Source organism: Dipteris shenzhenensis, chromosome 13 (genome assembly GCF_047967505.1).
Source record: "Dipteris shenzhenensis isolate YYH24624 ecotype China chromosome 13, Dip_SZ_1.0, whole genome shotgun sequence".
In the NCBI taxonomy this organism is placed as follows: Eukaryota; Viridiplantae; Streptophyta; class Polypodiopsida; order Gleicheniales; family Dipteridaceae; genus Dipteris; species Dipteris shenzhenensis.
Window position 1 is genome coordinate 40,378,642 of NC_141608.1, and position 12,400 is coordinate 40,391,041.

Genomic DNA, 12,400 nt, shown 5'->3' on the forward strand with positions numbered 1-12,400 from the left:
TTGTTGTTTATGTTCAAGTTTGAATGCTTAGAGGCTCTCCATCCACATGGGTATAGTTAGTCCTCCTTAATGATTACAAGCATACATTATTTATTATTATTGGGAAGTAGCCACACGGATTATGCAAAACAGACAAGAGGATTAGGCTTTTTCTTTATTTTATTTATTTAATTCATTAATTTATTTATTTGAAAAGCAAACATGCATAACAAACAAGAGGATTGCTTTTGCAAGCTATTTATTTATTTCAAAATTATTAACTATTTTTTTAAAAAAAATGAAAGGAGGATTCTTAAAAATATAATTGACTCAAATTCTTTTAAATCATTTTTTATTTGTTATATTATGTATGAAATATAGTATGGTACAAATTATGTTTCCTACTTTTTGCATTACTACAACAAAATCATAGTGTCAACAAATTAACTTTTCATTTGGGAAGGATGGTGTTAGCAAATTCATTTTCATTTGGGAAGGATTATTTGGCTTTGTTCAAGAATGAAGAAAAAGTCCAAAATTGTTGACATGTGTGTTTAGTGTTTATAATATGGCAAATCAAAGGCACGTTTCTTTGGAATTCTTATACTTTGGAGTCCACAGCTTCAAGGTCATCATTATGGAAGGTTGGCAATCCAAAGGTCGAGATTTACTTTCCGATGACTAGCGCTAATGACGGTCATTGCAAGAGTCTTGAGGTTGGGTTCACACCACTCGTTCTCCATCCTCCAAAAGGTGGCATGAAGGGTGGTTGTCCTGGTTGGTAGGAAAGACGTGCCCCGACATTGACGCAAAAGATTTGCATTCGACCCATGAAGGCCAGCAGCTCCTGCAATTGCTACATGATTGGCCCATTCCATCTCCACCAATCACAGGTTGGTGACATAAATTAGCAGCTTGATGACCGCATGCTGGTATGAACCACCACACTGTGCAGCCATCCTCCAATTCAATGTCCTTCTCGATGGGCGGGCAGGTGGCCTGGGTGGCCTGAACTAGGTGCGAATCCGACAGCCATCCTGCAATTCAATGTCCTCCTCTATGGGCGGGCGGGTGGCAGAGGGGGAGGCTGAGGTGGTGCCAATGAGAGACATCCACATGGAAGGAATGAGGGGGGAGCTTCATTCCAACAACAACAACAACAACAACAACAAGAGCTGGGCTTGAGCAAACAATAAGGAAACTAGATCTGGGCAGGTAGCTGTATTGATGATTGAGACTATGAAGAGCATGTTTTATTTTGATTTTTTGATTTACGTAAATGTTATAGAAAGAAGCAAGTTGAATGGCTTAAGCACAAAGTGATTTGCTTATAGCATTTAGTTATTTGAATTGTACATATAACATTTTTCAATTTGCATTCAACACAAGTTATTTGAATTTAGCAAATACCAATTTAAATTTAACACATAGCACTTTGCTTTTAGAAATTCCAATTTAGCATATAGCAAATTGGATTTGGTTAATAACTCTTTGCATTTTACGCATAATAATTTGCATTTAATCTTTGCACATAGCACTTTGCACTTTGCATTTAGCAAATAACCACATGTATAGTGTGGGGGGCATAGCTGTCTGATTACTGTGTTTAATGTTTGGCATGTCATCATTGAGATCTCATCAATTATTATGGTTTCTGCATTTTGCAATTCTATGTATCATTTGTCTCACACTGCTAAGGAGGCACGAAACATATTGTGTCTCTTTGATAGAGCAAATCGATGATAGTAGTTGCTAATTGACTTAGTCTCATTGCAGCAACTCCTATTGTTGCTGCTAGAACAATGGATTTTCCTTGTTTTACATAATTATAAGTAACGTACTTGATCATAAATGTCTTTGCTAAACCAGGAGTACCACAAATGACATGAAGTCCTTTGGGTGATCCATTAATCTTTTTGTAAATTTCTTGTTGTTTAGAAGAAAGAGTTGCATTTTTGAAGTCCTTGAACTCGTTCATTATTTGAAGTAATTTTGTGCATGCTGTGTTATGTATATTGGTATCTTCATGAAGGTCGGTTGAAGCCATGAAAGAGTTTTGAATAACACATAATGGGCTTTTTTGGCGTATCATGTTTGTTAGTTAGTGGCAATTTTGATCAATTAGCAAGTGCACTTTGCAATATTGATTGATCAGAGATTCGATGTCTTCTTCTGTTTTACGAGGTCTCGGATATGGCATTCTAAGAATTAATATTTCGTATGATTGTTTTAAAAAATAAGCTTATTCTCATTTCTAAAATTTATGTTCTTTAGTAGAAGGTTGTAAAAAAATCTTTAAAATGATGAGCAGGGTGGTAATCTGTGAAACGTACAATCCATGTTGATGGATATACAGAATTTCTGAAAGAATCTATGATAGTTATGTTATCTTTATTTTTTTTCTTTGACTTTTGGACATTGTATTGTTTCCAGAATTCATAGATGGTCAAGTTCTCCATGACACTTGGACGACCGCAATATGTATCTATAGGATGCATTATAGAAACACAATGTTCATGAAGGTATTTGTGGTGCATAGATGGGGGAGAGGAGTCAAGGAAATGCACAGATTCGCTTCTTTGAATGGCAAATATTTGTAAGCATGACAATGCTGCCTCTATTGGAGATGTTGGCTTTGAAAGAATGTATGTAGATATCATTTTTAATTTAATTGGATCTAGATTATCTAGTCCTAGAAGTTCCGCATCACTAGGATTCAAGTTCATGTGTCCTATGGGTTCGGTTTTCATAACATATCTTAGAAGGTAATATGATAGGCCTGTGTTGGTTATTTTTTGAATATTCATATGTGCTTGCCACAAGAGTAATATTCCTGCATGGTATGGAACGACATTACGATGTTCTCATCTTTGTGTGAGAGGATCTAAAGTAGGTTTAGTCTCTAAATGTATAGGATATGGAAATCCGCATTTGCATTTGTGGTTTGTGCTTGAGTCAAATAGATTGCATGTTGGCCTACATATGTGGATTTGTTTTCTCTTTACCATATACTTAAGCTTTCTTTGAATTGAATTCTTTGGCCAGTTATTAAAATCATTTATGTAAGGGATATATGCATCTATCTGGTTTGATATGATCTCTATGTCTTGTTCATCTACGCATAGCATTATGTGTGCATGCATAGATCCTCGATTTTGTACCTCATATCTTATGATGTGATGGTTGACTCTACCTAGTAGTCCTTTATCACATAGAATATATCTTGCTAAGAATTGTTGCTATCTAAAATGGAAGAGCACTGGGCATTTAGTTGGACAATCTCTCCATGTGAAGTTTTTATTGAATTGTTTAGCAATGGTTTCTATTTGATCGAGATTTCACACCATCTCATGGTTGATACCTCATCTTCAGTAAGTGTAAGGAATATATTGGGAAGGCCCCATGTGTCAACCATTGCCATTAGATCTTTTAAGTTTCTCGGTGCCATGAAGGAGATCCAGGAATAGAACTTGGTATCTGAAACTTAAGAATACGTCTAATTATCTCTTGTTCAGATATTCTTGTATCTTGTCGTCTTTGTTGGTCAATATCTCTTTGTAATACTATAGTTTGAGTAGAGTTTGCTATTATAATAGATTGAAGTATTTGGTACATCAATAACGAGTATGGTTTGTAAACAGTGAACACGGAGAACAATGTTGATATTCTCATTTTTAAATATACGTTGAAGAACATCTGGCCATCATAAGCACCATATCTGAAAGGATAGAGGAATGGGAATAATGCATATTCATATGTTAATTTGTCACATTGTGACAGACCTTCCATAGATGTTATGAGTTGACGCTCAATAATTCTTGTTGAATCATGAAGTACAATTGTGCCGACTTCATGCGATGTATTTTTTCCGAATTGATGACTTGTAGGTAGCATGTTGATTTGTTTTTAGTAATGACAAGTAGTTGTCCTCATGTGCACTTTTCATAAGATCGAATGGTGAGTCAGCAGAGTGTCTTTCAAGAATATCAGAAATAACATTGGCAAACTAAAAAATTCACTCGTTTCTCCCAAAATAGCTGCCTCTGTCGATCTTGCATTCAATAAACACAGTAGTTCGTCTCCTATCTTGTAATACAATGATTTGCTTCGCTGTTTTTAACAAGTTGATTCTTGTAATGCTTCTTAGATAAAGATGGTTTATGATGAAAACCTTTCGCATTTGTCCACTCTGTACTGTGGGAGGATGCAAAAGTGTGATCGCAGAACATAGCGTTGATAAAAAACTGTCGAAACTGCACCCTCGCTTGATCCAAGGTTTTTAAGATCAATTTCAAGCTAGTGTCCTATCTTCCCATACAAGCCCCTCATTCGTTGCATTTGATCGCAATGCTTCATGCAAGAAGCCTTTCACTATTTTTCAATGGTCTCCAGTGAAAATGCTTGTACAAACTATCAATTCCTCTGAGGGTGTTCGAGTGACATTACTGATTTTAACTTTGTAAAAGAACCTATGTTAAATTCTATTCTACACAATATTGCATCTTCGAAATATATTGAGAAGTAATTTGGTTCCATTATTTTAGAAATTTATCGATGACTAGCCATGAAGAGAAACTCAGTTGTAATCATCTTTTCTTGTTTTCTATGCTAATGTAGGAAGCATGTTCTCTTCTTTCAATAAGTGAACTTTTCATATTTGTAAAGTAAATTGTATGTTAAAGTAGAAGCACCTACTTTATTTTCTTGTTGTAGATCAGAGTGTCAAAAATGACTTAAAATTCACCAATTTGAATAATTTGCAAACAAAATATCAAGGTTGTTAACACTTTATATTTTTCACTCAAAATTTAAAACATCTTTAGTTTATGTTGATACCAGTTTGAATATAGCATATAGGAATTTGAATGTAGCATATAGCATTTCGAATATAGAACATGGTAAATAGCTCTTTCTTTTTGCACATAGTAGTTTGTGTTTAGCATATATTTTTTGGAATATATTTTGTAGCTATTTGAATTTGGGATATAGCACTTTTCATTTATCACTTTGTATATATTTGGTAGCAATTTGAATTTGAGATATAGCACTCTGAATTTTGTACATAGCATTTTGCATTTAGAATTAGCACTTAGCATTGAGCGACTAGCATTTTTGCATTTAGCATATAGCACTTTGTATCCAACACATAAACAAATACACTTAACCACACATTCGTGTAGGGGGAGAGTCGGCACATTTCCTCTCCAAAAATTATAAGACCAAGGAACGTGCCCTTCCTTGGGTTCATATCATTTTGCATTTTGCACATAGTATTTTGCATATAGCATGTAGCAATTTGAGTTTGGGATATAGAACATAGCACTTTGCATTTTGCACATGGTACTTTGTTTTTAGAAATGTATGATTTTGTATTTTGTACATAGTATTTTGCATATAGCACATAGCTAGCATTTTTGCATTTAGCATATAGCACTTTGTATCCAACACATAAACAAATAAACTTAACCACACATTCGTGTAGGGGGAGAGTCGGCACATTTCCTCTCCAAAAATTATAAGACCAAGGAACGTGCCCTTCCTTGGGTTCATATCATTTTGCATTTTGCACATAGTATTTTGCATATAGCATGTAGCAATTTGAGTTTGGGATATAGAACATAGCACTTTCCATTTTGCACATGGTACCTTGTTTTTAGAAATGTATGATTTTGTATTTTGTACATAGTATTTTGCATATAGCACATAGCATTGAGCAACTAGCATTTTTGCATTTAGCACATAGCACTTTGTATCCAACACATAAACAAATAAACTTAACCACACATTCGTGTGGGGGGAGAGTCGGCACATTTCCTCTCCAAAAATTATAAGACCAAGGAACGTGCCCTTCCTTGGATACATATCATTTTGCATTTTGCACTTAGTATTTTGCATATAGCATGACATATAGCACATAGCAGTTTGCATTTTGCACATGGTACTTTGCATCTAGGAATGTATGATTTTGTATTTTGCACACAGTATTTTGTATATAGCATGTAGCAATTTGAGTTTAAGATATAGAACTTTGCATTTAGTATATAGTAATTTTCATTTAGGTATTAGTGTTAAAATGGCTAACATGCCATATCAACATCTTGGGTGTTTCTTGTTCTAGGGGGGTCAAAAGTACTTTAGAGATCTTGCATAGGGCGACATCGAGAGCCCCAATCGATGTAGAGTGCAATGATCAAGCATGTGCCCCTCTTGATCACAAACTTCTAGATGCCAAATCAAAGGCTGGCACTAAAACTTCTCTCTACACTATGGATTGGTTTGGAAGGGCAAGGGTACCATCCCAAGCAATAAAGGATTAACTGATGTGGAGGACTTGGTGATAAGCCAAGCTTCATCTATACGGGCTTGGCTGCATGCTATATATGTCTTATATTTAATATCCATTGTTGCTTGGGATCTCAGTTTTTATTACTACTAGCTAAGAAGGATTTCAATATCCAAAAGAATTGGTGTGGAGTTGTCATGGTCACCTAGCATCAGCATGGTCAGTGGCTGATATCAGCAATACAAGTCTTCATCAACAGTGCAGGTTGGCAGCTGATTCGAAGTTGCCATAGGGCCTACACAATAGATGCAGTACATAGCAGACATCCGACTACCACGTGGCAAGTTGGGGCTGTTCCAAATCAGTTGAGAATCACCAAGGATCCTACACTTACCATACATAATGATGGTCAGCACTCTAGACCATTTATACTGTAGCAGGTTTCTACAAAAGCTGAAAATTTGAATGTACAAGGTTTTATCACATCCTATGTTTTGAGTATATAATCTTACAAGCCTGTCGAAGCATACGATAACTTTTCAAGGGAGACACAAAGAGCTGTACAACATTATGGGAAAATATGAAAGCCAAAAAGAGTAGGATGCAGCCCAAAATGGCTCCCTTTTCACTATCGTGCTACTTTAATCTTGGCAGATATAAATACAATCTCTTTATGGACACCCCATAAGAAACATTAATATGGACATATGTCTATGGACATCTCCCAGCGAGTTCATAGTAGACACTGCTTCATACTTGTGACTTGTCCCTATTTGGGCTCACGGATAAGGTATTAAAAGATTTCATAACATGAAGTCCACATATGCATGACTAACATGGAAATACATTTAGACATGTGGTAGTACGTTAGTCTTTGTTAAAGTGAATGAAGTGGATGTATCTTTACATGCATGTGATCTGTATCCACTTGGGCCTTGATTATGTATTAGGGAGCATGTATTCCAGGCCATGCATGCCAAACGTTCATCATTTGAAGCAAATATTGAAGGTCAATCCTGCAATTTTCCACTTATAGTTTGGGAATGAACGTGGCTTTCCTATGTGTACAAAGTTCTTTTTTTTGTGTTGCCCATGACACCAAATTGCCAGATTGACACAAGCAATGGTTGTATATAATGCTATTCTTTTAGCATTTCATTTTGCAAGATGATTGCGAAGTAGAAACCAAAGAAAATAGGCAAGGAAGATGCACGATGATGTTTCTTTTGGACTAATTTTCTCTTCTCCTGATTGTGCAGGCAAGCCCATGACATGGTTGTACACAGAATTAAAGATGGAGCCTGAAAAGGACACAGGCTAGTAAAGTAGCATGCAACTAAGACCTTCTTAAAGAGACGGCGGATGCAAAGTTGGAGGGTGGGAGATGCTATCCATGTTTCTAAATGAAGGGTTATAATACTTGCAATTGAATGTTGACAGAAACACTTTTTTGGAATCTTTAGATTGACAGCATTTCTACAACTTTGTGTCAAACCAGACCAATGGTAACTACATTACAGTGAGGTTTGTATGACTGGCCACCTAAAAGGAAGTGCTTGACAGGGCATTTGTCAAGGTCGATTGTGGCAATATGGTAGTGTTATCCTCTGCAGCTGTTGCCTGAAGATGAACACAACTGCTACTGATAGAAAGCCTTTTTCTGCTTCTTTTTGTGAGCTGATTGAGACACTTCAAACTAATTGGCAAATTGACGTACTCAGAAGCCATTAGTATGTACCTTGGTCTCACCATTTTCCATAACGAAAGGAACACTACCTATAGCAGCAAAGCACTCACTACACTAGCTTTTGACTTTTTCGGAATTATGACATCGATCGCCGAAAACTGATCTTATGTTTTTGATGCCAATCCAACACAGGGAAAACAAGTAGACCTTGCATCTTGGAGCTTCGCAGTAGATTTTTTCTCCACACCCAGCACAATGGTGTCAATTCTGCGCACTCCAACCGCAGCGTTTCCTTTTCGAACGGCTTCGAGGGCATACTCCACTTGGAAGAGATGCCCATCAGGTGAGAAGACGGTAATTGCTCTGTCATAACGAGCCATGCCTTTCCTCGATTTGAGTGAGGGTTGGGTAAACAGAAAGAAAGTTTAAGGAAGGGGTAAACAGAAAGCTTGAGGAAGGGGCTTGGGGCACCTTTCTGAGCAAGACGCTCAACGCTCTGGAGAGCATTGATGAAGACAAAAGGGCGATGGAAACGGTTTGAAATTCAAAGGAGTTTCTTGGCATTAAAGAAATTAGAATTCATATTTTAAATTATGACACGTGGCTTAACGAGAGCCCAGATTTTCATTTCATCCGACAATGCTACCTGGCTAAAGAAAAGAAAATTGAAGAACCAATTCATTCATTCATGCAGCCCTTCACCAATTTCCGGTTTCCATTTCACAGATTCAATCTCTCGAGCTCTTCAATCATCGTCTGGAATCCTTAAAGCTTGGAACTGGCGGTGAGTTCTTACAGATTGCAAGAATTGGTACTGGCGATGAGTTCTTACAGATTACAAGAATTGGTACTGGCGATGAGTTCTTACAGATTGCAAGAATTGGTACTGGCGGTGAGTTCTTACAGATAGCAAGAATTGGTACCGGCGATGAATTCTTACAGATTGCTGCAAACAGATTGCAAGAATTGGTACTGGCGGTGAGTTCTTACAGATTGCAAGAATTGGTACTGGCGGTGAGTTCTTACAAGATTGCTGCAAACAGATTCAATCTCTCGAGTTGCAAACAATTGGTAGATGAGTTCTTACAGATTGCTGCAAAAATGTTATACCCCTTTTGTATCAAATCTCCCAAACACTTGCCCCTTGTCTTTTTGCCTCTCCTCGCCCTCTTTCGTACGCTACTCCGGTTTTTCAAATAGGCTTCCAACGACGTACGCTAACACCTTGGACCATGAACACTTCCACAGACATTCGCTTCTCCATGCTTGCGCGCATCATACCTATCACAGACGTTGGTTTTTGCAACCATCCGCCCAGCTTTGCCCAATTTGCTGCTTCATTGGAATGGCTTAGAAGATTGTCGAAAGATGCGCTGCACTTTGCGCTCGGCCAAGCGCGGGAGGGCGAGGCGAGGCGACGAGAGAGCACCATTTTCGTTACGTAACTGTCGCACCAACTCCTTTAGAATTCACGGCAACTTGTTGGAGTGAAGCGTTTCCACACTCATTGTATCCTTCCAGTAAGCTGCTTCATTTCATTACCAGAAGGAGAAGCCAGCCCTCGTCATTTCCTGAACATTGCCTAGGATCTACGCCTTGTCCAGGCTAAGAAGAGTCGGGTGATTAAGTTGTTAACAGTGAACTACAGACCTGCAAACCCAAAGGTTACAAATCTAGCATTCTTTAAGGTTGTAATACTTGACTGGACGATGTCTTCTTACCAGAACTTTTTGGAGTGCGTCGACATACCGAGGCTCTCCTTTAGCATGTCGCATTCGTAGGGAGAGCTCTTACTGAGGTGTAGGTACATCCTTCTGTTCAATATCAGGCTTGAAATATGCCAACTCCTCAGCTTCGAAGGTATCAATAGTGCTATGAACTCTCTTTGGCGGTCGCACTGTGTTTTTGTTTCATTATCAATGTTTAAATTTTACTTTTCAATCATTTTATATTATCGCTGCAGATTGTTCGATAGGGCATTTAAGAAATCCAAAGGAGATCGCATTTTTCACGACGATGCTTCGGATAGCTCGTTCTTTGGTAGTAATAGCCAGCTTAAGCGAGACCTTGCCGATACATGCTATGCTTGCACAAGAAAGGAACTTCCACAATTTCATTCAGTGAGCTGTGAACAAAATCATCAACTTTTCTGGGAAGTCAACGCAGGTTCTTCGCTTTGTCCTGTCCACAGTCAAAATTGCAACGGACAGAGTCAAACTTTCAACAAGGCCAGCAGAAAGAAAACAGGCAGTAGATGGATATTTGGTGTAGTACAAGATCCCCGACGGAAGTCTGTACAGACAATTAATCGATGGCTTCTACTTTTACGTTGTGTTACATTAGCAATAGATCCACTTTTCTTCTATTCAGTCTCAGTGACTGTTCAGTATTCTTGTGTTTACCTGGAAGGGACGTTTGCCATATTGATGACAAGTCTGCGCACTGCAAGTGATGCAGTGCACTTACTGCACATGTGCCTACAATTAAAGCTTGCCTACGTCTCCAAAGAGTCCCTGGTAATTGGTCGTGGTAATCTTGTATGGGATGCTCGCAAAATTGCACTTCATTACCTCCGTCCCGGTGGAGGTTTTTGGTTTGACTTGTTTGTGATTCTGCCTGTACCTCAGGTAAGACAATCATATGTCACAAGTAATGAAAGAGAATGGTTCAAGCTTTTTTATTATATCTATTCATATTGAGCATTTTGAGTGTACAAGTTTGGGTGAGAGTGTGGCATGTCCAATGTGAGAGTGTCATTCTGATACGAGTCTTAACTGTAAATTCTTCCTGTATTCCAGGTTGTGTTTTGGGTGGTAGTACCACATATGATAAGTGAAGGACGTGTTTCATCAGTAATGACAGTGCTGCTGTTAAGTTTTCTTTTTCAATACATACCAAAAATTTATCATTTGATCAGTCTTGGACAGCGCATGCAACATATCACTGGCTATGTCTTTGGCACAGTCTGGTGGGGATTTGCATTGAACTTGGCAGCATATCTGCTTGCAGCTCACGTCAGTGCAATATAACATCTTCCGTAATTATGTTTTTTAAACTGCAGTGTTTTGCTTTAGAATGATGTTAGTCCAATAGAAAAAATTTGTGAAGACAGTATGTTTAACTGTGATCATTCCAATAAGGAGCAAACTCTCAAGGTTGATCTTTAATTGTTGGAAATCCAACTAGGGTGATGAATAGAAAATAAGGCCTTGATTCTAAAACTGTATAATGGGACTCCCACATGGTGCTGTCTGTCTGGCCCTTTATTAATTGTTTATTCTAAAACTGTATAATGGGACTCCCACATGGTGCTGTTTGCCTATCTCAAGGTTGATCTTAATTGTTGGAAAGCCAACTAGGGTCATGTGGCATGAATAGAAAATGAGGCATTGATTCTAAAACTGTATAATGGGAATCTTGATATCTACCTAGAAAGTCTTCTACTGAGTGGTTAGGCTTTTCAAAAGCTAGGCTGCTAGCCCTGTTTCTAAAATGCACTCGCTGAAAGTCCCCTCCTTTAAACTCTAGCATACCTGTGAGATGTCTAGCATACCTGTGAGATGTCCTTGCCCTTGTGAAAGACGCAAATTGTAAGAGGTAGGACTTCTGTAAAGACTCACATAGTGAACAGCTATGAGGGGAAAGAGTGAGCATGCTCAAACATTGATCAAGTCTATTATCGTTCTCTGATGCAAATCCAAGGCAATAATTGTGAGAAACATTTTGCTTCTCAGCCTGCTCATTGTTATGCTTGGTATCATATGCAGCACTGCCCCCATCCTGCGGAATAGTCTGCATATAGGCAATCATCCTCTTCTCTCCACAATTGTATTGCTGAGAATAATACATTTCATCATGAAGTGGCTTGTTCAAAGACTCTCCACCAGCATTATTAGTGTACTGGTCTGCCAAAACATGAACTTGAGCATTCTGTGTTCTTCAAGGAGGTCTTTAAAAGCCTTCTAAGTTCCCACAGAAGAAGTAGGGTTTCTCTCCTATTTAGACCACCCCATATAGCCCAAACCACCCAGAGGTCTATGATGGTCATCCAAAATATAATCATCCCACATGGCTGGCTAGTGATGAAGAAGGCATCCTGAGATTTGTAGATGTAAAGATTCATATTGCTGTCCTCCACTCGTTGCTTGAGGAAGGAATACAAGACCCACTGCAAGAATCAGGGTCTTGCAAGCCACTCTAGCTCTAGTACATGAGGACCCATCAAGTCCGCTTCAATAGGCCTGTGAAGGCATGCAATGCCGTCTCTAGAGTGGCACCAACTGGAGCAACAAACCCGGTAGTGGCCAACAGCACTGGGTTGACGACTATTACTCTAGAGGCAAGATCCAACGTGGCTGAGCTTCAAAAGAGGAGTTTCCTCCTGATACTCTTCAACCAAGAGCAAATTGCTTTGTAGCAGAAATTCCATGGCCACTTGATAGCCCATGTAC

The 12,400-nt window shown here is 38.4% G+C and overlaps 1 protein-coding gene across 5 annotated transcripts in view; it reads left to right on the forward strand.

The window, feature by feature from the left end:
• Positions 1–8,609: 8,609 nt before the first annotated feature.
• LOC147895397 (cyclic nucleotide-gated ion channel 2-like) overlaps positions 8,610–12,400 on the forward strand; it is a 40,638-nt gene continuing 36,847 nt past the window's right edge. Inside the window, exons 1-5 of one of the 5 annotated variants that reach the window (XM_087383643.1) lie at positions 8,610–9,020; positions 9,198–9,469; positions 9,674–9,809; positions 9,913–10,576; positions 10,748–10,963. In XM_087383643.1, the coding sequence (XP_087239769.1) occupies positions 9,787–9,809; positions 9,913–10,576; positions 10,748–10,963 (903 nt within the window). In that variant the 5' untranslated portion in view covers positions 8,610–9,020; positions 9,198–9,469; positions 9,674–9,786. Of the gene's footprint in view, positions 9,021–9,197; positions 9,810–9,912; positions 10,577–10,747; positions 10,964–12,400 lie in introns of all 5 variants that reach the window. The other 4 variants (XM_087383640.1, XM_087383644.1, XM_087383639.1 and 1 more) reach the window with 4 other exon arrangements.